Source organism: Schistocerca gregaria, chromosome 11 (assembly GCF_023897955.1).
Source record: "Schistocerca gregaria isolate iqSchGreg1 chromosome 11, iqSchGreg1.2, whole genome shotgun sequence".
Lineage (NCBI taxonomy): Eukaryota > Metazoa > Arthropoda > Insecta > Orthoptera > Acrididae > Schistocerca > Schistocerca gregaria.
The window spans coordinates 80301767-80328863 of record NC_064930.1 but is presented as its reverse complement, the minus strand read 5'-3'; the positions used below and the strand labels follow the sequence as shown (position 1 = coordinate 80328863).

Sequence of the window (27097 nt, the reverse complement as noted above, 5' to 3'; positions counted from 1 at the left end):
GGAACATCATTAGAACATAACAGATATGTCGGACCCGTGTAAGGCGGTCACAAACCATACACTCTGGGATGCTCAGGCTAGGCAGAATATGGACCAATTTAAATACGCCGGTAAACACAATTGCCACTCACAGGCTGGGTCACTGCACAGACTTTTAGCCAGCGAAACCTTGCAATAAGATGGCTTAACTTGCTGACAGAATTAGAGCTAACCTCGTGCAAGGAAACATTACACTACTCAGTCCTGAATGAGTGACCACATGATAGACCAACAAGAAGCATGAATTTACTCCTAACACACGACAAAATAGTGAAACAAACTGCCGAAACTACACCTCCCATCGGACAGTAACGAGAGGACGAGGAAAGATCACTGTCTTCAATTACACTAGTGGCTGGGACAGGAAGACCGGTCGCCGGAGGCCACAAGGCAGAAGAGACACTGGTTACGCAAACTTATTACTTAATGATTAAACCTGCCACTAACTTAACTTTCAGTTATGCTCGAACAGGCAGTACACGACCTCCGATGGCAAGGATCCACACATCCGACCGCGCACGTGTCGACAGCGTACCCAACACGCCACGGTCACGTGACAACACGCACTGTCACAAGAGTTCACGTCTTCTCTGCAACGTTGACGGGTAGTGACCGCTCCTTCGTGTTAGGTGTCTCCTGCTTAAACTCCAGTGTTGAAACGGAGGACTTGAAGCAGCTTGTTAACGTCCCACGAAGATGAAATGAACAGCAACTACTCGTGGGGCGATTCTGTATACAACCAACCCGTAGGGAGCTCTTCCGTCAACTCGACCCGCTCGTTACACACAACCGACATACATCACGTGGCGAATCTGTGCAACCGACCACACCTGCTTCGCGCTGGAGAGCCACACTGCCCTCCCGTGTCCACCACACTCTCTCAGCGCACAACCCTACTTCCGCGCCACCACATAAGGCTACAACCGGTCAAAGACCTCGCTTCCTCCATAGTAGTTTCTCGGAAGCGAACGCAGATATCGATAGCAGAGGGAAAAGACAAACTAGCAGCCACCTAATGACAGACAACATATCAAACAAACATGTCAGGGGAAGAAAAGGAAAACCAATGCAATCTAAATACAAGGTGTAGCACGGCTACATGGTTTAGAGCAAAGTGTGTTTCCTTAGAAGGTATGCTACATCATTCAATTCATGCCATAAACTTAATCAAGACACAAAGCTCTTTAAGAAATCAAATATGTCATGGGAATTAGAAGTTACAGGTTCCTGCAAAACATTTATTAGCCTCTGGCCCTTAAGTAATGTTTTCACATTCACAGTTCACCACCGAATATTTATTATTTTCATAAATGTCGCAGTGCTTGCCCAATTTTGAATTCCTTTCTTTGAGCCTAGTTTCCGCAAAGCAACAACTGTCATTTCATTATAGCAAAGAAGCACCAGTTTACCATATTGCCTTTCAACTGAATTTGGAAACTGAGTTTTTAAAGCTAGAGAGTTTCCATATTGCAATAGATCGTCTTTTTCAATCATGTGTATCTCTTTTAGCGCTGTGACTGATGCAAACCCCGCTCCATGTTTTCACTGAAATCAGAAAAACACAGACTCTGCTCCTTTTCATTGAACCAGTTGTTACAGATAGGATTTAAAAAATGAATTGTATCCGCATAATAGTACAGTGGGCTATCTGCAGACGTTTGTGCAGTGTGACAGTACTTTACCTTTACTTGTAGCGTAGTACTGAAGTTAGATATTGCTTTTCTATCAATTGAATTATTGTCTGCCACTAACCTAACCACCTCAGATCAAGCTGCTGCTGATTTAAGAATTACTTCTTTTATGTATCAGGAAAGTTCACCTTCGTAATTAAGATGGGATTTCAAATGTATTTCATCAATTAAAGGGAGAACTATTTTACCGTGTGACTACTAAGATGATCACTATGTCTTTCAATGACTGGGCTAGTTAAAAGCTTACTTCAAAGTCCGGACAGTGTATTTGGATTTGGTATGGAAATAATGCCAGTGCTTCTGACAAACTTATATCCGGGTGGGCTAATATTATTTACTAATGACTGCAGAATCACAGAATCAGCGTAATATCTAAACAGAGATGAACTTCTACATTTCAGTAATGAAACCTGGCCCTTTGAAAAATACATTTTAGTTTCCCTTTCTGGCAACTTCTCTACTAAATTCTCCAACTTATCTTTAGTGAACTACAGAAGACTGTGAACAGGATTCTCATCTTTACTACACACCAACTACATTTCCTTAAGAGCATGGCTTACCTCTTGTGTGTAGCAGACTTTTTTGGGAAGTTCCATGTTTTCAACACCTTTCAATTTCAATTAATAAAACTCTGAGGAATAAATCACTGTTTATAACGGACTAGCAATCAAGTCTTGGGTAAGGATTGTGGGTAATTAACAATAAGCACACACTGTCTAATTTGTTAACTACGATCCAGTCACTATGCTTATCGCAGTCAGTTATTTTACCTTTTAGTTGCTCTAAATTACAGAAAGAAGTCGCTTCTGTCAACTTCTCCTGCGGACGGCGAAGAAGTGCACTGTTCTCTAGTTGCTAACTGCGACTTTGGGGGTCCCCGTGGGCTGATGTCGTCGTATTGGACAAATATGAAGGGTATCCCAGTAACTTTGAAGGTATTTCATCTGAAAAAGAAAAATTCAACATCAAACGAGATGCAACTATACAACCAGCTTCCTTCTTATGGCATTGTAATTTACAAATGTAGGCCTCTGCCTAACATTTGGTCCCTTAACCTGCCTTTTCTTCAGCGTCGACGATCCAATGGTGGTGTTAACAGCTTGCCACTAGTTGGATCGTACATACTTGTGCTGCTTAACATACCTTCTTTGCTGAAATGCAGCTCACAGACCTTAAAAGAAGCGTACAGTTGCTTGTTAAAGATGTTATTAAAATGGCCGTTAAGATGGGCGGGACTGTGAATTGCTTTCACTCGTAATACTTTTCGGACAGGGTTGCACTGTGTCTGACAGTGAAATGTTTAGGACTAACTCTCGACGCATTACTAATGTGGAACGCACACCTCGTCACCATCCAACAGCACCCACTGTCCTCGCCTTCAAATCCCTCCTAAACCGTCCCACAGAGTGGTGCGGGGCTGATCCTGTGCCCTTAGCAGAATCAATGTCTTTTTAGAGAAATACAAAGCCGAGGTTGAAGGCGTTCCTTTTGAAATGTTTTCAGTTTTGATGAAACTGGGTTTCGTGACATACCTGCGAAAGAAAGCCCTTGTTTCGTCGGACATGTCGACGTCCTGAGAAAACTGAGGACACCTCAAAACCGTGCCTCACTCTCATGTTTGGGAATTCCTTCTCCCTTATCTTATTGATAAAGGTAAGCCAAAGTGGACAGACTCGATTAACAGTTCGCCTCCTGGCAGTGTGCGGTTTGTGCTTCTACCAGTGGGGGGCATGTCTTAGGGGGTTAGTATAATTACATATGTTACTAGCTTGGACTGTGGCGTTACCCATGGTTAAATAGTTATTTATAAATAGATGATAATGCCGAAACTCACTACCCACGCTTATGCACTATCAGAAAAGCCATCCCTTGTTATAACTTTAAAAGTACATTACAGATAAAGCTTATTTACAAAATCATCTACATACAGGTATACGACGGGAATTCAAACAGTAAAGGCACATTTGTGAAAAGCTGTACTTATTCTGATGATAGAAAACTGAAACATACGTTATTTTTCTACGAAACCTCCCTGGACTTCAATGCAGTTTTCCCGACGTTTTACGAGTTTTTTTTTTTATTTCGTCAGAACATACGTTTTTCGGTTGCATCTGTAACCACTTTTGCACCGCAGCAATGACGTCTTCATCACTTTCAAATCTTCTTCCCTGTAGTGCCACCTTTAAGGGTCCAAACTTGTGAAAATCACTTGGAGTCAGGGCTGTGGTGGATGTTCCAGCACCTCGAATCTCATCTCCTTTATTGCGTCGGCTGTCCGTTTGGCAGAATGTGGGCGAGCTTCATCTTGCTGCAGGATGACACCTCTTCAAAGTTTTCCACGACGTTTGGATCTGATTGCAGGTTTTAGTTTCGTACGCAACACCTCACATCCACCATACAATACAGACCTGGCTCTAGAGCCTCGTACACACTGGGGCGACGTCTTGCAACACTGTGGCATGGTACGGAAATGTGGCGTGCGTCGTCTTGTAGCATGCTACAACAGGCAACATCTTGCGGCGTATATTGCATGCGGCAAGTTAATTTATACCAAAGCAACAGAATTTGTGCCACACGTGTGTCGGTCTTGCAGTATGAAGGATGATAAAGTGTCGCAGCATCAGCCTACTTGATGCTTGAACGTGCAGCTAACAACGGAAATGAAAACCAAAGGAAAAGAAAACGATGGTGGAAGAGAAGAGTACTTAAAGAAGATCGACGAAATAGTATCCTAAGAACTAGAAGCAGACGATGGTGCGTTATTTAGTAATGTGTGCTTTTGTCCCAGGCGCGTAAGTCCGCGCCATACCGTTGCCAAAAGGTGGCCTAACGGTAAATGTTCACACAGGTACCAGGCCAGCCACCACCCTGTGGATGGGACTTCCAGCCCCCAGCTCACCCAACTCTGCGGTACGGCTGCTGCGGTGTGACTGCCACACTACTTCCCTCGCAAGCTCGCAAGTAAACGGATGACGCACCTTAGATGAAAGCAACAATGACAACATGGGAATTATGGTTTGGTTCTAAATCTTTTGAAGTGCTTAATTACTATGTTATACTTTTTCAAATTTAATAAGGAAACATATTAATAGTAAGACTGTATTAAAACCGAGCGAGGTGGCGCAGTGGTTAGCCCACTCGACTCGCATCTGGGAGGACGACGGTTCAATCCCGTCTCCAGCCATCCTGATTTAGATTTTCCGTGATTTCCCTAAATCGTTTCAGGCAAACGCCGGGATGGTTCCTTTGAAAGGGCACGGCCGATTTCCTTCCCAATCCTTCCCTAACCGAAGCTTGCGCTCCGTCTCCAATGAGCTCGTTGTCGACGGGACGTTAAACACTACCCACCACAACCACTGTATTAAAAACTTCCAGTGTTCGGCGCCACAAATTTAAATTATATGTAAAGTTTTACTCCAGTGCGTCAGAAATAAACATCCCAGGTTCGATTGCATAAATTAAAGCCAGAGGAGGGGATGGTCTGATGCAGAGGGGCTGAAATCCCCCGAATACCCCCCTGCAAATCGCACACTGACTCCTGGAATGCAAATGAACACATTAGAGTGAGTGGCTAGAACAGAGTGTGTTTGCAGTTGGTTTCAGACTCACTTCCTCCTGTTTGCCTCAGAGATAGGACGACACAGAGTGTTTATTAGAGATAATCCCTCTTCTCACATCTTAATGAAAACTACGGGGCTGTGTGAGCAAAACAACATAAATTTCATTTGCATTCCACCGAACTGTACTGGTCTTATGCAGTCTTTAGATGTGGCTTATTTTTCTTCTCTGAAGAACGACTGGAGAGAGATTCTTTGTCAATGGAGGTAGACGGAAAAAGGAAAGAAGAAACATCGTTTTCCGAAGTGTGTTTTTAGTGGTCCAGTGTCGAAGATTTTTTAGATGAACAGACAGCTTCTACAAATTTAGTGAAAGGATTGAGAAATGTCAAATGCGCTGAAAGTGTGATAATGCCAGAAATAAGTCTTGTGTTATGAGAACTGAATTCCATAAACGTTTGGAGAAGGCGAGAAAGACAGTTAAAATTCAATGTGAGACTCGTCATAACGTATCTGCTCCTCATAGATCCAGGGATGATACGGACGTTGTTTCGGGGTAGAGTATGCATTAAAAGAATAATCATCTTTCATAGCCATCTGTTTTTATGTAATTCAAAATACGTTTTAATTAGTTTGAACTTTGACAGTAGAGCGGTTTATGTGCCGTCGCCCTGCCTCTTATTGGCCAACCAAAGTACTAGCAAAGAGGTCGACATTCTTGCATAAAGGTATTAACACTACTACTCCACGTACTGCTGTGAGCCGAGGACCGGCTACTGCTCTGCCATCTCTTGGCGACGGCCCGCAACAGCTGTGCGTCCCACCGTCCCCGACCAGTAGCAACAGGCAGCTGGCAATCGCATTTATTTCCAATTTTGACGTCTTGTCGGATAGAATCTGAAGTAAAGCTAATCTCAACAACTGTATATACTTTGTTCTGTAATGTCGTTTATATAAATGAACAAAGATTTACAACACTTCTCCGAACAATGTTTAATACTCGTTCTCACGGTTTGTTGCAAATGCTACATATAGTTTTCAGTACGATTATGAGCTGTACGTGTTACGCCGACTACAGTTTTTAGAAAAGGAATTTTTGGCAGGCACAGATTGTGTTAGTCTGTGTCTCGCAAGGTAAGTTAGGCATATTACTAGTGAATGACTAGTGGTGTCGTAGAATGAACTACAGAATTCTCTTGTACACTGGCCTCACGAAGCAACTGTGAGGCCATCGCTGCTGCGAACCAGCGTCAGCGCAAGAGTTTTTACTTCTTTCCCGAAAGTGTAACAGTGTGTCATTTACGAAGAAATGGTGCCGCTCTTTATCATTTACTAGGAAACTGTGTCGTTGCCGTATGCTAAGGTGCAAAATGCATGTTAAGCTAGTTGCAATACACCGTGACTTCCTTCTATTCTGCTGGAGGTCGTATGCAAACTTTTACTACTTGCGAAGAAAAACGTTGCGACAGAAACAGACACCATAGCCTGTAAATGGCACTAACAGAATTACTGTGACGGTGATATCTACACTAAAATTTCGTAGATAAGATGTCGTAATTATTCTGGTGATCGTAAGTTTAATTACTTCGACAAAAAATTGATTCAGAGACATAAATGACTCATTCACACAGAGAAAGTAAAATTACGTTCTACGATAATTTTTTAAAAAATCTTCAAATATTTACCGAAAATTGCGAAAAAAGAATGTAATAGACATACAAATAATAATAAATAAAATATAATAACATAAAATAAATAATAGAAATTCAACAGGAAAAACGAATATAAAATAAAAATATCGGCACTCGATATAGGCGTTTCGATATACATATATCGATATGTAGGTAGGTAGTTAGTGTTTAACGTCCCGTCGGCAACGAGGTCATTAGAGACGGAGCGCAAGCTTGGTTTAGGGAAGGATTGGGAAGAAAATCGGCCGTGCCCTTACAAAGGAACCATCCCGGCATTTGCCTGACACGATTTAGGGAAATCACGGAAAACCTAAATCAGGATAGTTGGAGACGGGATTGAACCGTCGACCTCCCAAATGCGAGTCCAGTGTGCTAACCACTGCACCACATGTCGGAGTTAAATGTCACGTTGTTGAAAATCAATATATTTTAGAAAAGATATCGATATTTTAGGAACAGCTCTAGATTTTATGGCCGCGCTGCCTTACCGTTCGACAGCTAGAGCGATACTAGCGCCCCGAGGGGTGAGAAAGCAGTCACAATCGTCTTAAGGATAGTGTTTTGTTATTAGTTATTTTCTACTTAATTCAGGAAACAGCTGTTACATTTTTGCGTTCCCTGTAGTAGGAAGTTATCAAGAGACATGAAGTATCATGAAATACATGTGAAAACAGCCGAACCACACTGGTTCAATGATGTAAGCTATAACTAATTCATTAAGAAATTCTTCCGAATACGTTTATTTCCAGCGTACTCCACTGAAAGAAAGAGAATGTAAACGCATATGTCATGCACAAGTAGCATATATTTCTGTTGTTATCGCCGTGAGCGCTTTCCAATACACTAGTATTTTTGTAAATGTAATTACTTTTGCTTCAAAAGTGCACATGTTGAAGATTCTTACCGTTCGCGGTCCAGGTTTAGTAAACAATTCTTGAAGTGAATTTTTCTGTGTCGTGAAACAGTTTTATTACTTCTGATGTTTTCCCACATGCTACAGTTGTGGGGGCTCATTTGTTACGTTAAATAATGTAGGTATTACATTCCGTATAGGTCTCCTACGTTCCACATTTACTGATATGGCTGAAAACGTAGCGAATAAAACTCTGCTTTGTTGGGTAGATATAAGACATATCTCTGCAGAAGGTCAGGTCTTGGGGAGTTTACTAGCACATTCTTGTTACAGGAGAATCGTAAATAAACTGTCCTGTAATGTAGCGCTTCATACCGCCGAGGGTGCTTACAACAGAAACTCCCAATGGCACCCCCATCAGATTTCGTGGCTCAGTGGATAGCCCGTCTAAAAATGAACACAGATCAAGCGTGGAAACAGGAAGAAACTATTCTGAACTGTGAAAAAAAAATACAAACAGCGAACGGACAAGTGATTGGCCTGAATAGCCACGGTGTTGTGCTTAAGTGGTCATGGTGTTGGACTATCAAGTAAATGGGTCATGTGCAAAACTCCCTAGTGCCATTTACTTTTGTTTCTTTTTTTCACAACATTATGAACTGTCCGTCCCGTCAATGTTTCTTCTCTTTCTGTTGGCTAAGCAGTTGTCATACTATACTTTGGTTATAGAATATGAGTCATGTGGTAAGAATACGTTACCGTCGCAAGTAAACGTGATGAATAGTGAAAGCGGTTGAGATACCACACACACGCCTCACATAAATGAAAACAACAAAAAACGTGTGTGAACTACATTACAACAAAGGAGTGAAAACTTCCAACATGGAACGCAACTTAAAAAGACGTTAAAACGTATGTTTTGACCGAGCACGGAGAAACAGTGTGACTGTGAAACTGTTGCGTTCATTTGTTGCAGCTTATGTGACAAATTATTATCAGCATTTCCTTGGAAGTGATGACATTCATAAGAACACCTACACCGAGCAAGGAGGCATATCTCACTCACTCATCAGGCGTACGAATTAGGTGCGTCGATAAGAGGTTCTTGCCACATGACACACGTACTGTCACAAATGCCGTGCGTGACACACCAGACGTTTTTTCTGATCGAGGATTCGGCTGACTTGTCGCCTTGTCGTCAAACGTTTGCGGTTCCCATTTGAAAGACAAATCCTTTCCGCTTTTAATCGAGTAGTTGTGCGGAATCAACTGTCAATATAGGTCCCGTTCTTACACCCTGTTGTTGCAAACGGATGTTACTCCACGACACAGACACAAATTTGAATATAGCGAATAAAGAAGAAACAAGTTGGCACGAGGTGGGTTTGAACACGACACTCCCATCACCGTGATGCTACTATTTGTTTTACGTTATTGTTCACTGCATTTTTTCGGGGAGGATGTCCCATGACACTCGTTCAGTTTTATCACAGAGGGCACTTAACCCTCTCGCCAAACACGCTGAGCTACCATTCCATCCCTTGACCACAACGCCGTTGCTACACTACAAGCTCTAAAGAAACTGGTATAGGCATGAGTATTCAAATACAGGGACATGTAAACAGGCAAAATACGGCAATACGGCTGGCAACGCACATGTAAGTCAAGCGTCTGGCGTTGTTGTTAGATCGGTTACTGCTGCTGCAATGGCAATGGTAAGGTTTAAGTGAGTTTGAACGTGGTGTTACAGTCGGCACACGAGCGATGGGACACAGCATCTCCGAGGTAGCGATGAAGTGGAGATTGTCCCGTACGACCATTTTACAAGTGTACCGTGAATGTCAGGAATCCGGTAAAACATCAAATCTCCGACATCGCTGCGGCCGGAAAAACATCCTGCGAGAAAGGGACCTACGACGATTCAAGGGAATCGCTGAACGTGACAAAAGTGCAACCCTTCCGCAAATTGCTGCAGATATCAGTGCTGGGCCGTCAACAAGGTTCAGCGTGTGAACCATTCAACGAAACATCACCGATATGCGCTTTCGGAGACGAAGGCCCGCTTGCGTACCCTCGATGAAGGCACAACACGAAGCTTTATTCCTCGCCTGGGACCGTCAACACCGACACTGAACTATTGATGACTGGAAACACGTCGCTGATCGGGATGAGACTCGTTTCAAATTGTATCGAGCGGATGGACGTGTGTGGGTATGGAGACAACCTCATCAAACCATGGACCCTGTATGTCAGCAGGGGACTGCTCAAGCTGGTGGAGGCTCTGGCATGGTATGGGGCGTGTGCAGTTGGAGTGATATGGGATCTAGATACGACTCTGACAGGTGACACGTACGTAAGCATCCTGTCTGATCGCCTGCATCCATTAATGTCCATTGTGCATTCCGACGGACTTGGGCAATTCCAGCAGGACAATGCGACACCCCATACAAAGTGGGTTCAGGAACGCTCTTCTGAGTTTAATCTCTTCCGCTGGTCACCACACTCCCCAGATGCCAACATTACTTCGCATACCTGGAATGCCTTGCTACGTGCTGTTCAGAAGAGTTTTCCAGCCTCTCATGCTCTTAATGATTTATGGACAACCGTGCAGGATTCATGGTGTCAGTTCCCTCCAGCACCACTGCAGACATTAGTCAAGTCCATGCCACGTCGTGTTGTGGCACTTCTTCTACATGCTCGTGGGGGCCCTACACGATATTAGGCAGGTGTACCAGTTTCTTTGGCTCTTCAGTGTAGTTACAAGTAGTTCGAGCTTTCATTGTCCATAGACTATTTGTTCAATTATTAAAGAAATCAATAAAAATGTATCGACTTTTATGTGAATTTCAAATGTACTCTAAATGTAAATATACTGTAAATAATCGGGAGTTCAGTTTTGAAAGGGGAAAAAAACGTAAGTTTTAACAAGTTGAAGATGATGAAAAGAGCGTACACGATATCCATTTCGCCAAAGATAGCGCAGTAGCTCGCAGTGAGCTTTGTAGTATTGATCTCACTGGTAGCCTGTCACTGTCATTCATCTGTCTCGATTGTCGTTGGGAAGGAATAGAAGTTCTGATGATATCAGCAAATGTTTTGCATGCCTGGTCTGCGTCTAAATCTGGGAGGAATCTTCTAGACGTGAAAGTGATGCTCTCGCCATGTAAAGTCCACCTACTCTACGTGTGGGTTCTTCTGCTTTGTCACAATGCATGGCATGTTGCGAGTCTTAAGGGAGGAAAGGAGGTGGTAAGTACATTGCGCTTTCTCAAAGTCCGATTGTCAACGTAACTGTTTCGTCTTACGTACCCAAACACCTGAAACGTACGTGCGTAAACGTGAAATTCATGTTTAAGATCGGGGAACTGTGACGATTATATAGTGCAATACTGAGTCTGCCATTTCGCTCGGAATTAATCAAGATCTACAAACTGTAATAAGAAATCAAGTCGTTTCTCCATGGAATAACTGATTATGTCGACATCTATCGAGACTTAGTGTAGTTTGGCGATTTGTATTAGAGAATAAGCTCTTTCTTTCATTCATACCGTTTGTCGTGGTGTCATTACAACCACAGTCTAATACAATTACGACATTCATTACGGTGGAAATTTTTACCATCTTGACAGCTGGTGTAATACTAGCGCCACAAGCGACGAGAAATCGACCGCAAAAGTAAAGTTGGTTTTTAACTGTTTTTCTAGTCGATTAGCGAAATAATTGTTACATTTTTGCGTTCGAAGCATTAGTAAGTTATCAAGAGACATGAATGACCGTGAAACACATGTAGGAACAACCGAATTTTCCTGGTTCAATGCCTCTCGGAGTGGCCGAGAGGTTCTAGGCACTACAGCCTGCAACCCCGCGACCGCTACGGTCGCAGGTTCGAATCCTGCCTCGGGCATGGGAGTGTGTGATGTCCTTAGGTTAGTTAGGTTTAAGTAGTTCTAAGTTCTAGGGAACTGAAGACCTCAGAAGTTTTAAGTCCCATAGTGCTCAGAGCCATTTGAACGTGGTTCAATGACATAAGCTACAACCGAATGATGAAGTTATACTTTCGAATATGCGTATATTTGTAGCTTACTCTGCTGAAAACGACCGAATATAAACGTATATTTCATGCATGAGAAGTATATATGTTTTGTTGTCTGTTCTAATTATAACAGTAGCTTTCCTTGACGCGTAACAACTTCGTAAGCAGCCTCATGTTTCGCTTAGTCTGACACGTCACTTGGCTTTGTAATACATAAATATTTTTGTAAATCTAATTACTTTTGCTTCAAAATCGAATGTGTTGAAGATTCTGTCTGTGAATCAGACGCAGCAACAATTACGGAGTTGGTTTCATCTGTATTGGGAAACAGTTTCATTGCTTTTATTCTTTTATTGTGACTCCAGTCCGGTTTTTCCTTGAACTACAGTTGTTGTAGTTATCTGCAACTTTAAATAACATAGGTATTGCATTGCTTACACGTTTCCTATATTCCACATGTACTGATTTGACTGGAAGTGCAGCGAAGAAAACTTTTACGTTTTTGAGTAGATATATATCTACATCTACACAGCGGCGGATACAGAAGAACCTCAAGGATGAGGCGCTTTAGATATCTTGAGCTACCTTTACTTTTACTGTAATAAAAATGCGTTTTCAGGCATGTTCTCGAAAATGACTATTACCGTAGATTACGAGGTAGGTAAGGGAAACTACTGTTAATTTATTGGTAAAAATGTTGTTACGAGTCTCATAACAATATTTTTACTGAGAAATTACTAGGAGTTACTATTATTAATACTTCACAATCAATTGATCACTCTCATTCTTGACTAGACTTCACACTTGCATTTGCTACAACTAGGAGTTTTACTTATTCATTCTTCAGTATTCCTATTTCTGCTTCTGAATGTCAACCAGCCTCCTATTCGGCGAATAGTCCGTATTTATTAAGCTACGTATCGAAGGTTCTCTGTACCAGGAAACAGTAGAATATTCGCGACCTTTTTGATCAAATGCCAGACAGGATAGCGAATCGAGGTTACCAGAATGGTCGCGACTTTACTCGTATGTGTGTGTTAGCTATTTTTGTGCCAGACAAAAACGTATAAAATACGATAACGCGGACGCGCCTGCTACATAGGAAAGTACAACTAAAACTGGGCTAGTTTGGAAATCAGCCTTATGCAAGCTCAATTATTTTATTTTTAGTACAACTACTTCACATCTCAATTTAGTCGAGTCGACCGCCGAGAGAAACGAACGAATCCGCCCCGCAAGGGAGGAGGGGGGGGGGGGGGGAGGTTTTGCCACTGCATCTACATGGGTCCTCTGCAAATCTGACTAACAAGGGGAGACCGCCAATTGTGAAATTCAGATTCGATTCATACTGCGCATAATAAAAGCTCATGGCCAGAGGTGTAATGTGGCAAAGCACCAAGGTGCACTTCTTAGCCGTTGTCGAGAAAATCGACAGTTAAAAGAAACCGTTGCGGTGAAATACTGTCTTTGATTATTAGTTTTCTACAGCGGCATGGCGCGTTGGTAAGCGTTCGGGTTCGTAATCCGAAGGTCGCCGGATCGAATCTCGCGCCATGCAACTATTTTTTTTAGTACTTTTTTTCCCGGCAATCAGTTGCAACAATTATGCATATAATAAGTTGTTGAGAGTCGTTTGTCATGGAAAAACTGGCGACTTCGAACATAATTATGTTTTCCGCAAACAAAGCTGTATGTCACAAATGTTATTAATTGTCTTCATAATGTTAACCACGTACAGTTAACGGAAGATGAAGAAACCATATTCCGAAACGAATACGTACAGCGTAAGTCAAACGTTCGAATTGGAATAGAGACCCCACGAACACAAATTTGCTGTGGCAGGTATGAAATATAAACTCCGTTACTCGCTCGTTACACTTGGACAGATGTTGAATGGGCCGAAACAAGCCGCCGCATAACAGCGTAGTTGCCTGCTAACTTCGAAAGAATGTAGATGCGGTCCCTGTTAAACAAACGAAAAAATGGAGTCGGTACAATTGGAGAGCGATCCGCCTTCACCAACATGCATAAGCAATTCATATATATATATATATATATATATATATATATATATATATATATATATATAAGCTTTTATTATGCGCAGTATGAATCGAATCTGAACTTCACAATTGGCGGCCTCCCCTTGTAAGTGCCTTGTCAGAGGGTTCGACGATCACCTTCACAATAATTGTCTATTATTTCACTCTTCCGAACAGCGCGCAGTAAAAACGAACACCTATATCTTTTGTGCGAACTCTGATTTCCCTTATCTTATTATAATGATGGTTTCTCGCTATGTAAGTCGGCTTCAACAAAGTATTTTCGCATTTGGAGGAGAAAGCTAGCGATTGAAATTTCATGTGAAGATTCCGCCGCAACCGAAAACGCCTTTCTGCAAATGGTCAGGTCTCCTGCTATTTACTAGCGATTTTTTTTTGTTCTTAAAGAACACAACATTCTCCAGTATATATCTGTAGGTTACAAGAAAATCGTAAATAAGCTTTTCCATAATGTAGCCGTTCACACCTGCTAGGGTTGTTAGGAAAAAAAAAAAAAAGAAAGAAATATAATATTCTTGTTGTTGTTCCAATGTGCAGCGCTACATACACTTCCGTTTGTAAAAACCATTCTACAGATCAATATAAACAATTACGTATCGCTTTGGCTTTCAAAAGATTTTCCGAACTCAACAGTGTTACTTCCTGGCCGCTTGGTGCGCTGCAATCGCTTGGATAACAAGAAAGAGACGGAGCGCCATGACTTGCGTTAAGACTGGTCCGCAGCTGTAGTCTTTCCTTGTTTTGGGGTACTTGGTTCGTTTCCATTTCGATGAATAGTAGAAGTCCTTTTGTGATAACCGTTTTGATTTGTTATTGCTACATACGGGGAGTCCCAGGAGCAACAGTCAATATTCGGATATTTTACAGGAATGATCATTCGGAGCAAAAATGTCTAGCAAACATGAGCCCTAACATGCATACCTTAACAGCTATGAGCACTTCGTCATCTTAGATGCTAGAGACAAATCTCTTCTACTGCAGCTCTTTGGTATCCATATTTTGGGAGGTGGTGATTATCAAATGAAGAATGATATAAAACTCGTGGGCTTTGACCAATGACGTCATATTTTAGTCATCGATATTTATTTAGTTTCGAATCGTAGGTAATAAATCGGTTACCTTCAAGGGCGAGACATATTAAGAAGTCGGTCGGTGTGGCCGAGCGGTTCTAGGCGCTTCAGTCCGGAACCGCGCTGACGCTACTGTCGCAGGTACGAATCCTGCATCGGGCGTGGTCCATTGATAGTGACTGGGCCAAATATCTCACGAAATAAGCATCAAACGAAAAAACTACAAAGAACGTAACTCGTCTAGCTTGATGGGGGAAACCAGATGGCGCTATGTTTGGCCCACTAGATGGCGCTGCCATAGTTCAAACGGATGTCAACTGAAATAGGAACCCCATTTTTTATTACATATTCGTTGAAAAAAAGGATATTAGTACTAGCGAACGCGAAAAAAGGGATGAACATAAAATTTGTATCCTGTACTTTAGGTGACTTACATAGTCCAGTTGAAGAATGCGATACTAGTAGTAGCGAAGCCGATGAATTACTAGCATCCTAATATATATATCATCCATGCCCGAGAAAGCATTCGAACCTGCGACTGTAGCAGCAAGATGCTAGTAATTCATCGGCTTCGCTAGTACTAGTATCGCATTCTTCAACTGGACTGTGTAAGTCACCTAAAGTACAGGATACAAATTTTAGGTTCATCCCTTTTTTCGCGTTCGCTAGTACTAATATCCTTTTTTCAATTGACACTAGAACCAGCGAAGATGAAAAAAAACTGATAAACGTAAAATTCGTATATATATCAACATAGGCCCCATGCCAATATAACATATATCGCTTTATACTAGGATTTTCTACTGTAAGAAAAAGCTATATTCGTCACATTATGTTCGAAATATGGATGTACATGATACAAGTCACCGATCTGTTGCCTCTATACTTATATCGTTTGTTTCTCAACATTCGTCTATACTTTTAAATCTTTGCAATGCAAGATGTGTGGAAACGTGTGACGTCATTGATGAAAGCCGACGGGTTGTATCCCATTCGTCAATATCCTCACACTTTTTCATCTTCGCTACTGTGAAATGATTTCTCTTACTGAACAAGTGCTCATAGCCATTTCAGTTACGCATTTTAGAACTCACGTTTACTATACTCCGTTCATCATAAGAACAAACCTGATGTAAACAAACACAAACGCGATGATTGATCAAAAGCTGTAGCACACGTACACTGGTGTTGTTACGCTCTTGGAAGTAGCTCCTACTTATCTATTAGATACATAATATATGTATTATTGCTAAGCTACGTTAAATGAAACTTTAAGATATTCAAACGTAGTAACAGCCATCAATGTTTTTCTTAATCACGCTTTAGCTACGTGGTTTTCATTTCAAAAATCGTGTACAGTTACAGCCTCTGCAATGTTGTGCTCTGATTGTCGCGTTGTTAATGAGCAGTACGAAAATGGCTGAGGCTGCTTCCTGTTGCGTAGTGAAACACACGTATGGAACACGGTTATGAAGATTGTTCTTAATGTTTTTCATTAATTTACAAAGATCATCGGCTTGAAAGTTTTCGTGGCACTGTACTGTATATAGATGAGGCACAAATGGTTAACGGATGTGTAGCGAAATCGTTAGCTAACAGATAATCAACTGCAGTTTATGGTCCGCTGGTTCAAATCTCGCGTGAGGTTTTTTTTTCTCGTTTATTTGAAATAAGGAAGGAGCTAGGAGCTTACCAGATGACTGAGAGTAATTAATATCGTCAGTGGCTTCAGTATTCAACAGTACGGTGAAATGCCTGCAGTATGCTTTTGCATCATACACAACACGCTCAGAAAAATTACGCTATGTTTAAGTTAGAAATTTTCATCTCTCTTGTTTGTAATTGGGATACTATGTCAGGTGAGAACAAGAGCATTTTATGTTTGCCGTCTGGTCACCTAGAAAGCGCGCGGTAGTGCTGGAGGTTTTCCGCATATTACTTCATTCTCTTTAAAAATTAAATGACATTCGAAGCTTTATTGTTTCTTTGCTCGTCTCAAAAACTATTCGCCTAAATATTATGATATACACATATTTGAAACCGTTTTTCCAAGCCCATCATTCTATGCTAAAATTTAACATAGGGTTCCATAAAAAAAAAAGATGGCCTCATATCTCTATAATAAAAAATGGCACAAACATAAAACGTGATGTATTCAAGTAGATCCTGACTGTCCAAACGGCATCTTTGTATCTATTACGGTTGGGGAGATACAACGGCTGTTATGACTTAGCTGCCTCACACAGTATATAAGACGAGAGATGTTCAAAATATCATACATCTTCAAAGTATTTCATCTAAGTGCAGTTCTCTGATTTTAGTCAAACGAATAGTGTTTCTTGGTAACACAAGTATGCATGTACTCTTTAAAAATCAATTCTTTTTGTATTTTTATGTTTCGTTGCGATTTTTATTCATTAATGATAATGCAACAACAGTCGCACCTGCTCTGGATTGTAAGAAAACTGCACTTCTGAAATAAGTACTTGCAGAAAGTTCATGAAATTATCGTGCCCTTGTAATCTGACCTCAGCAAGTGCTTACAGAAGTTACTTGCTTAGGCCATAAGTCTTTCGAAATACTTCGCGTCTGGTGGCAGCTTAACCTCGGCAGCACTCGGAAACAAATGAATATCTGCCAAGTAGTACCTATTTTCTCCGCTTCAGGCAACACTACAGAAATCGTTATGTTATCGTGGCCAAACAGCACGACTCATAGTTCAGAAGATATAACGTCATAAACACAGACATGCATGAAAAACTGACTTTTGTTACTATCTCGTATTTGATAACGAGAGCAATAAGCAACTTTGGACAAATTAGAAACATAATTTCAATCTTTACCAAACTTTTTCTTGCAACCTTGGACACACTAGAAACATAATATCAATCGTTAACTAAACTTTATCTTGTCTACAGTCCCACAAAATGACAGGAAAACGGTTGATCGCTTACTAAACGTTCATTGTTGATGCGGTAAAATTTCATAATCAAGCATGATGTTTTGATTTATTATTCCTTGAGGGATAACTCAATTCGCTACCCATTTTGCCGACAGTGTCCACATATACCACTAAAGATACCTACAAAATTGATGTGTGTCACTGTACGACACTTGTTTAGAAATATGTGAGTAGGTTTCATATAAGCTGTAAAAATGTTTATACAATTAAAAAATATAATACAATTTTGACTTTTACATTATTATATGGATGAATAATCCGAAAATAATGACGTAAACACGGTAAGGGTTTTCGTTTTCATTCATATAGATTTTGTATCCTAAACGTCTAATACGTTTCACATTAACTCATTTGTAACGTAAGTAGACGCGTGAAGCTTTATTTTACACGGAAGTTCGACTCTGTAAATAATCTCGGACAACGGAACAGACGTGATCGCTAAAGGCCACCGTGAACGATCAAACATTTTGTCAAACTTAACTATGGTTGACAAATATTTGACCGTGTACGGTGCTGTAGAGCGTGTTTGTCAAGCGTAGATCTTGGATGGCGTGTTTGCTGGACGTTTTGTTTGACGGGAAGTTTAACAAGATGGCGGACATTGTTTGTGTTAACGTTTCTCCGCATATGTTTAGTGAAACATTGCTTTATTACAATTTATCTCATTATGTCGTGAGGTTTCAGAACTATGGAAACTACGATAAGTATAAATACAAATAGCGCTGACGATTACCCAAATTGTAGAGGTACCACACCTTTCCCAGACGTATATTACGCACGAAGAGGTTGTAAAGAAAATCAATATTTTAGCATACAGTAACTTGCATGCGGAAGTAGAATGAAATAAAAGAAGTCGTGTCCAACAAAGGAGTTCCTGCTGCTATAGTATTTTAAGGTCTCAAAATTCAGCGGCGGATGCTGAAACATTATGCAGTTTGGCCGAAAGCTTCCGATTTTTGCCGACTTCTGCTCTCTGATGGCTAGAGTTACATTCGACTGTAGGAAAAGCAGTGACAAATGCAATAGGGCTCGGGGAGGGGGGGTTAATTTACTTACCCCTCCAGTCAGTACTTTTGCTGCTCCCAAGTAAGTAAAATAAATAAAACTTCTATAGCTGGTTAATAATATCGCTAAAGTTGTTAGTCGTCTGTAGACAGCTACTTTGTTTTACTTCCAATTTTGGCTAAAATGCGCTTGCATTGTTTGCGGCTCTTCCAGTTTGTGCATCCGTTGGCAGTTAGTTATCGTTGGTCAATGGATGATAGTATTCTGTAGCCAATAAGAAACGCTGACTGTGGTGTTTTCTATCGACAGAAGGTACAAGTTGATAAACGACTAACCGCATGTTAATGTTGCTTCTGGTATGGAAAGTAGGTTCTTTTCAGGTGCGTAAAATTCGGGTTACTTCTGGCCGTTGCAAAATATAACTCGTTCCCAACCGTAGCTATAACCTTAGTAACAATATTCACGCCCTAATAACAAAGTAGCCGTCTTGAAAATAGTGTTGCGCGTGTGTGGTTTTATGCGTTTCTTCTTATTATTATTATTTCTACAAAATGAGCGAAGTTGCTGTACTTCGCCCTTATAGCGGCTCTCCAATTGTCGTATCACTTCTGGCACGCATTAAGTCTCAACATCTTCGTCCCTGTGTTAAAGCAATAAGCTGGGTGACCATGGAGTAGAAGGATAGCTTTGGCTTAGCAGCCAATATGCCATGAGCCAACCACAAGCTTTGGCTCCCCCTCCCCCCCCCCCCTTCCAACATAATACACCAAAGAGGAACATTATAACTTTCGATTAGCAATAGCACAGCATAAATAACATAACATAGCATAGCTTAAATTGCCGTGAGTGAAGGGAGTGGCAGTCACATTGAAAGTTACAATCATCAACCATGATATTTTGCTAGAGAAACTGTTGTTATGGTCCATGGAAAAGCATACAGCTGGTGTCAATCGTATCTGTGCAACAGATATCAAAGTGTTGAAATAATACATAATGGCACAAAATATTACTCAGTGTATCAGAAAGTCAACTGTGGTGTACGCTAGGGTTCTGGGCCCTGTGCTCTTCACAGGTTTTTTAATGATTTTCCTAACCATCTAACAAGAGCAGAATCAGTACTTTTTGCAGACTTTATGAGCCATTTTATCAAGGGAGTTAGTGATGATGACCTACAAGCAAAAATAACTTTAGCAATGAATGAATCAGCTGGATGGTTCAAGGCAAATTACTTAATCATAAATGACAAAAAAAAAAAAAAACCACTTGGATGAATTTTAAGCACATAAGGAACAAAGTAAAAAATAACGTAAGAGTAAAGATTGGGAAATGTCTAGTACAACAAACTTCTTTTACAAAATTTTTAGGTATATGGCTGGACAATAACTTAAGATGGGAAAAATGTGTTGAACTATTGAATAAGAAAGTAAATATTGTTATATATTAAGAAAATTTAAAGAAAACTGCAGTTTTGGAACAGTACTCCATGCCTATTTCTTCGTACAGATATAGTAATTTGATATATGATATTATATTTTGGGGGAATACAGGTTTCACAAAAAGTTGTTTTAAGCTCCAAAAGAGAGCTATTCTTATTGTGAAGGGTGTTGCCTGCAGAGATCCATGTAGAGGACTCTTTAAGGAGTTGTGATTCCCCCCCCCCCCCAGTTTATTCATCTATGAATCAGTATGTTTCCTCAAGTCAAATCAAGAATTCTCTTCTCCGAACAGTGAAGTACACAACTATCAAACCAGAAACAGGCACGATTTCCATAGAAACATACATTAAAGTGTGATGTATCTACCCAAAATAATGTTCAGTGCTTTACCAATTGAAATAAAAAACATACAAAACTTACATATATTTAAGAAAAAATTAAAGAGGCTACTATTAAGGTCAAAGTTTCTATAATGTTGATGAATTTCTTTGCTATCTAAACAGATTGTGCTCATCTTTTGATTTTTTTGTAGGCTATAAACCTAAGTTTTTTTGAACTTGCATGTAAAAAGAAGACAAAATATATAAAGTGTAATTAAGAAAATGTCAAAGCTTCTTAATGCAAGTGCCACGTTCCCAATGACACCCCTTCCCGCCCCCTCCCCCCTCCGAAGTATCAATAGTCTTTGGTTTAGAGATGAATGGAAACAACTTGAAATTAACGATCCAATTTGAATTGCCACTGTATCCATACACTTACTAGTGAATGTAGTCCATTTGTTCAATGCACTATAGCCTGATTAATGTAATTGACATTTCACACGTTGGACCTGCCTTCCTCCAAGAGCAATCGACGTCACGTCCAAACTGTTCGCTGTTGACAAGCTCCCGCCTGTGGTCCGTTCACTTCCACTGTTTGGCAACTGTTGTGTAAGGAGGAACACACACACAGACACACACATGCCCGAGGGAGGACTCGAACCTCCGACAGCAGGAGACGCACCAATGTTTTGGTTTTTGTTGTCGACTGTCAAATATTATTGCCAAAAATCGAATGTTATTGCCAACTTTCGAGTGCTATACACATGTTTTTCACAGAAAAAAAGTGATGAATTTGATTTTCACATTTTTATTCAATAATTTTGCTCATTATTTTACACGATTTGGTGGAAGTTGGCCGCGGACCCCCTAGAAAAAGCCAGCGGATCCCTAAGGTGTCCGCGGACCACAGGTTGGGAAGCCGTGCTTTACACAATCTTGAAATCTTATCACATTCTGACCTAATGTTTATGAAGCTACTTTCAGACAGTACTTCAATATAGATAAGTGCGTCACCTGAAAAAAGTCTAAGCTTACTATTAATATTGTTCACAAAGTCATTAATATACGACATTAACAGTAAGGGTCCCAACACACCTCCCTGGGGCACACCCGATGCTACTTAACGACACCTGTGAATGACTCTCCGTACAAAATAACAAGCTGCATCCTCCGTACAAAAGTTCCTCCACCCTGTCACAACTTTCACTTGACACCCCATCTGATTGGACTTTTGAAAATAAACTTAGATATACTGAGTCAAATGCTTTTTGGAAATAAAGAAATACTGCAGGTATCGACTGCCTTGATCCAAATCTTTCAGGATATTATGTGACAAAATGAGTTGGGTTTTACACGATTGATGTTTTTGTAATGGAGGAAGTCATTCTGATTAAGATACGTTATTATGATTCAGCTCAGAATATGTTCTCAGATTCTGCAAAAAAATCTGTGTCAGCGATATTGTACAGTAGTTTTGTGGATCGCTTCTACTACCCTTCTTGTAGACGGGTGTGACCTGTGCTTTCTTCCAACGACTGGGTGTGGTGTTTTGTTTCAGGGATCTACAATACATTTTAGGTAGAAGCTGCAAATTCAGTGCAGAATCTTATAGGGATTCCATCAAGCGTTGGAGCGCTTGTCACTTTTAACAGTTTCAGTTTTTTCCCAACACCACTGACACTAATACTTATTTCATTCATCTTTTCAGTGCCATGAGCATTAAATTGGGCCAGTTCTTCTCGGTATTCCTTTGTAAAGGAACATTTGGTTTTCCTTTGTAAAGGAACATTTGAAAATGGAATAAGCATTTCATCTTTTGTTTTGCTACCATCAATTTTAATTTGTCTCATTTGCTAGGGACTGGATGCTAACTTTGGTGCCACTAACAACCTTTACATATGGCTAGAATTTCTTTGGGTTTTGTGAAAGGTCATTTAAGAGTATCCTGCTGTGGTAGTCATTAAAGACTTCAAGCATTGCCCTCTCCAGAGCTAAATGTGTTTCATTCAGCATATCTGTATCTATAGCCCTCCGCTTTGTTTTGCATCTATTATGCAGTAACCTGTGTTGGCTTATAAGTTCCTTTACAGTGACTATATACTATGGAGGTTCCTGACAATTATTGATTGTTAGATCTACTGGGTACATATGCCTCCAATGCATGGTCAGCTATTCTTTTAAACTTGAGCCATAGTTCCCCTACACGATCCTGCCCTGTGCTGAAAGTTTTAAGTTCCTCATTGAGATATGACACTACTGATTTTTTAATCTAATTTATGCAGTCCGGTGTATGTTTCTTTCTACGTATTTTAGTTGTCCTGTGTACCAAGTAATCATTGTTGCCACCACTGCGTCACAGTAAGTAATTCCAGGTTCTGTGTGGACATCCTGAAAGAGGCAGGTGTCTTTGTTGCAATTAGATCCAATATATTTCCATCATGAGTGGGGTTCTGAACTATCTATTCTAGGTAGTTTTCAGAGAAGGCATTCATTAATGTTTCACAGGGTGTCGTATAACACCCACCACTAAGAAAACTGTACTTTCTTAAGAGAAGATCGGATGATTAAAGTCTACACTGATGATTACAGTGTGATTGGAGATCTTACATACAAGTGAACTGAGGTTTTCTGATATTTCCTGTTGAATTAGGCTGGTGGGTGGTAGAGGGATTTGATTACCATTTTATGCCCACCACTGATGCTGCGTCTCGGCGAAAAAATCTCACATGCAGCTTCAGTTTCTACCTCGGTGGTTTTGAGTTTCTTGTTTACTGTGGCAAGTACTCCACCACCATTTCCCATTAGCCTATCCCTTTGATATACTCTTCTTTCCCTAAAAATCTCATATCTCTCAGTTTTGGGTTTTAATCAGCTTTTTGTACCTAGTATTACGTGAGTTGCACTGCTTTTTCGGAGCAGGTATTATGTTATTCAGAATAGGTCGCAGAAAGTAGATACTATCTTATTCACGGTATGAAGAACGTTCACTTGCACCACAGGAAAATTTGACATTAAAAATTAGTGGATGATAATTTAAGGCTGCTTATTAACGATACAATATAATGTAATTGAAAATATTGAAAACAATACTGGCATTCAAATTTCAATTTGCTGTCTGCATAATTTTCTTTGGATTTCTGAGCTACTTTTAATGCCTTGTAATAAGCATGACGAGTTACTGGTATGTATTGGAAACAGGGCAGAACATCACCCAATTTGGTTGCCTTGAGACTTGCATCTCTGCATACCATGTATAACATGTTAAGCTGTGGCATCCATTGTGTACATTTCTTATGTTATTTTCTTCGTTACTTCTGCTGTCATCACTTTTATCTTCTGTCTCTCATAATCTGGATCTTTATCATTCATCAAACTCATAATCAATGTTTAGTAGCTGTTCTGAGCTCGCAGTATTGTTTACATTCATTGTTCCTCCAAAGTTAAGCAGCCACCTAATAACCGTTTGTCACACATGCCATTTGTACATGCAGCAGTTTATGGCTAACAGAAGAGAACAAGCTGTATTTTTCTGTGATATGTAAGGACTTCTCAAAACTTACTCGTGCAGTTAAATCTGAATAAAAGATACTACATCACACGCTGCATTCTTGCCCAAAGTGTCAGTTACCACGTTTTACGCCTAAGCCTCTCATTTGCCAGGGTGCAGGATTACCATGTGACAGGAACAGTTGTTTTGCAATTCTGAATGGGAGTTTGACATGAACTATTATCAGGGTCACTCCAAAAGAAATGCACACTATTTTGTTCTAAATACATCTTTTATTCTACATGCTTGAAAGTTTTACAGTGTGTAGATACATCCTTTAGGAACAATATTTTCATTTCTCCACATAATTTCCATCCCTCTCAACCGCCTTACGCCCATCTTGGAACCAGCGCCTGTATACCCGCATGGTAAAATTCTGGACTGACCTGTTGGAGCCACTGTTTGGCAGCATGTACAAGGAAGTCGTCATCTTCAAACCTTGTTCCACGAAGAGAGTTTGTCAGTTTCCCAAAGAGATGATAGTCACATGGAGCCAGGTCAGGACTGTAAGGCGGGTGTTTCAATGCTGTCCATCCGAGTTTTGTGATCGCTTCCCTGGTTTTTTGACTGACATGTGGCCTTGCATTGTCGTGCAACAGCAAAACATCTTGGTTTTACCGATGCGGTCGAACACGACTCAGTTGAGCTTGAAGTTTCTTCAGTGTCATCACATCAGAATTTATGATGGTTCCACTTGGCATGATGTCCACAAGCAATAGTCATTCGGAATGGAACAACACCGTATTTCAGCAGAAAGTGTGGTTTTGAATTTGTTTTCTTGGTTGAATTTGCATGATGCCACTCCATTGATTGCCTCTTCATCTCTGGTGAAAAATGATGTTTCATCACCTGTCACAATTCTTCCAAGAAATTCATCTCCATCATTCTTGTACTGTTCCAAAACTTCACTGCATACCGTTTTCCTTGTTTCTTTGTGAGTCACTGTCAACATCCTGGGAACCAACCTGGCACAAACCTTTTTTAACGCCAACACTTTCAGTATTGTGCAAACACTTCCTTCCCCTATCCCAACGTACTGTGACTATTCATTCACTGTGATGCGTCTGTCAGCAGTTACCAATTCGTTAACTCTCTGTACATTGTCTGGAGTGTGTGCAGTACGAGGCGTGCCACAGCGAGGACAGTCCTCAATATTGCTGTTCCCGCTTTCGTCACATAACCTGCTCGCCCACCGACTAACTGTACTGCGATCGACAGAAGCATCTCCGTACACCTTTTTCAACCTCATGTGGATGTTTCCCACTGTCTCGTTTTCACGGCACAGGAATTTTATGACAGCACGTTGCTTCTGACGAACGTCAGCCATCTTGAAGACGTGCTGTGATGGCACCACTCACAGGAACAGGTTGAACTAAGTTTGAAAACAAACAGGAAGGATGTATCTACACACTGTAAGACTTGCACACATGCAGAATGAAAACTGTATTTTTACAAAAATAGTGTGCATTTCTTTTGGAGTGACCCTCGTAGCTCTCTGGATCAATATGAATTTTTCAAGGACTGGTATAACTAACGATGGAGAGTGACCTAAAGGCAAACAATGCACCTTAGTTGTCAGATATTTATCTTATGCAGTAAGGGTAACACCAACAGCTGTATTTACTGTTTCTTTTTTTTGTGTGTGCAACTAATTTCAGTGTTAACAGTCCACCGTCCTCAGGCCTCTGCATACTGCAAATGCTTATTGCTTAAAACCGAAGAGCCTACAATATATTTCTATATGTGAATGGAACAAGGAGAAACCGTACTAATTGGTACCATGGGATGTACCCTCTGTTGTGCACATCACAGTGGTTGACAGAGTATAGATGTACATTTATATAAAGGCAATGTCCTGACGGATTGATTTGATGCATCATTGCAGAGCCCAAACTCCTGAGGATAGAAACTTGAAATTTGGAGAAAGTGTGAATCTTATACTGTAGGCATCATTTAAGAAGGGATTTTTCAAAATTCCAACCCTAAAGGGATGAAATAGTGGTGAAGTGGTTTTTTTTTTTTTTTTCCCCAGGTAGCTGTTACGATAATTTTGAAGCTAGACCCACAAAAATTGGTATTTGGTTTCTTGATCAGAAATAATGAAATGCGTTTTTCAGTATTTTTGGACAATTAACCATATGAGAATGAAACAGTGGGAGAAAGCATTTTTTGAAGATTTATTAGTATTAGAGTACTACTACATTTGAGCCCTCAGTTATAAATAAAAAAAATACATGTTTCAGTGTTTTCAGAAATTGAACCCCTAGGTGGAAGAGATAGGTGATGAGTTTTTTTGTGGAGATATTTAATTGTGGAATCAATTTTGAAACTAAATCTATGAAAATTTAAATTGACTTCTCAGTTAGAATTTTAAAAAAATGCATATTTCACTGTTTATCTAAATTATGGGGGATGAAAGGCTTTACAGAAATATTTCATTGTGCATGTATTTTTTAACACTAAATCAATTTGTTAGGAAAAAAGCACATATGTCACTGTTTTGGAAATTCATCCCCTAAGGCGATGTAATAGGGGGTGAAAAATTTCAAGAAAATATTTCATTGAGAAAGCATTTTTAAAGCTAAATCTTTGAAAATTGATGTGTGGCTTCTCAATTAGAGAAAAAAAAAAAAAACGTATGTTTCATTGTTTTTAGGCATTCAACCCCTAAGGGGTTGAAATAGTCATACTGATTCACTGACTCATCATAGCCCAGCCCAAACTGCTAAGGAGAGAAACTTGAAGTTTGGAGAGTGTGTAGGCATTGTTTAAGAAGGAATTTCCGAAATTCCACTCCTAAGGGGCTGAAATAGGGGAAAAACACTAAGGG

General features: G+C 40.4%; 1 protein-coding gene across 5 annotated transcripts in view; it reads left to right on the top strand.

Moving 5' to 3' along the window:
- LOC126295326 (uncharacterized) overlaps window positions 1–27097 on the top strand; it is a 1177740-nt gene that overhangs the window by 995059 nt on the left and 155584 nt on the right. The window contains exon 1 of one of the 5 annotated variants that reach the window (XM_049987789.1): window positions 10839–11080. The exons of 3 other annotated variants lie outside the window; for them this stretch is intronic. In XM_049987789.1, the coding sequence (XP_049843746.1) occupies window positions 10910–11080 (171 nt within the window). In that variant the 5' untranslated portion in view covers window positions 10839–10909. Of the gene's footprint in view, window positions 1–10838; window positions 11081–19184; window positions 19345–27097 lie in introns of those variants that run through there. One more of the 5 variants, XM_049987794.1, reaches the window with a different exon arrangement.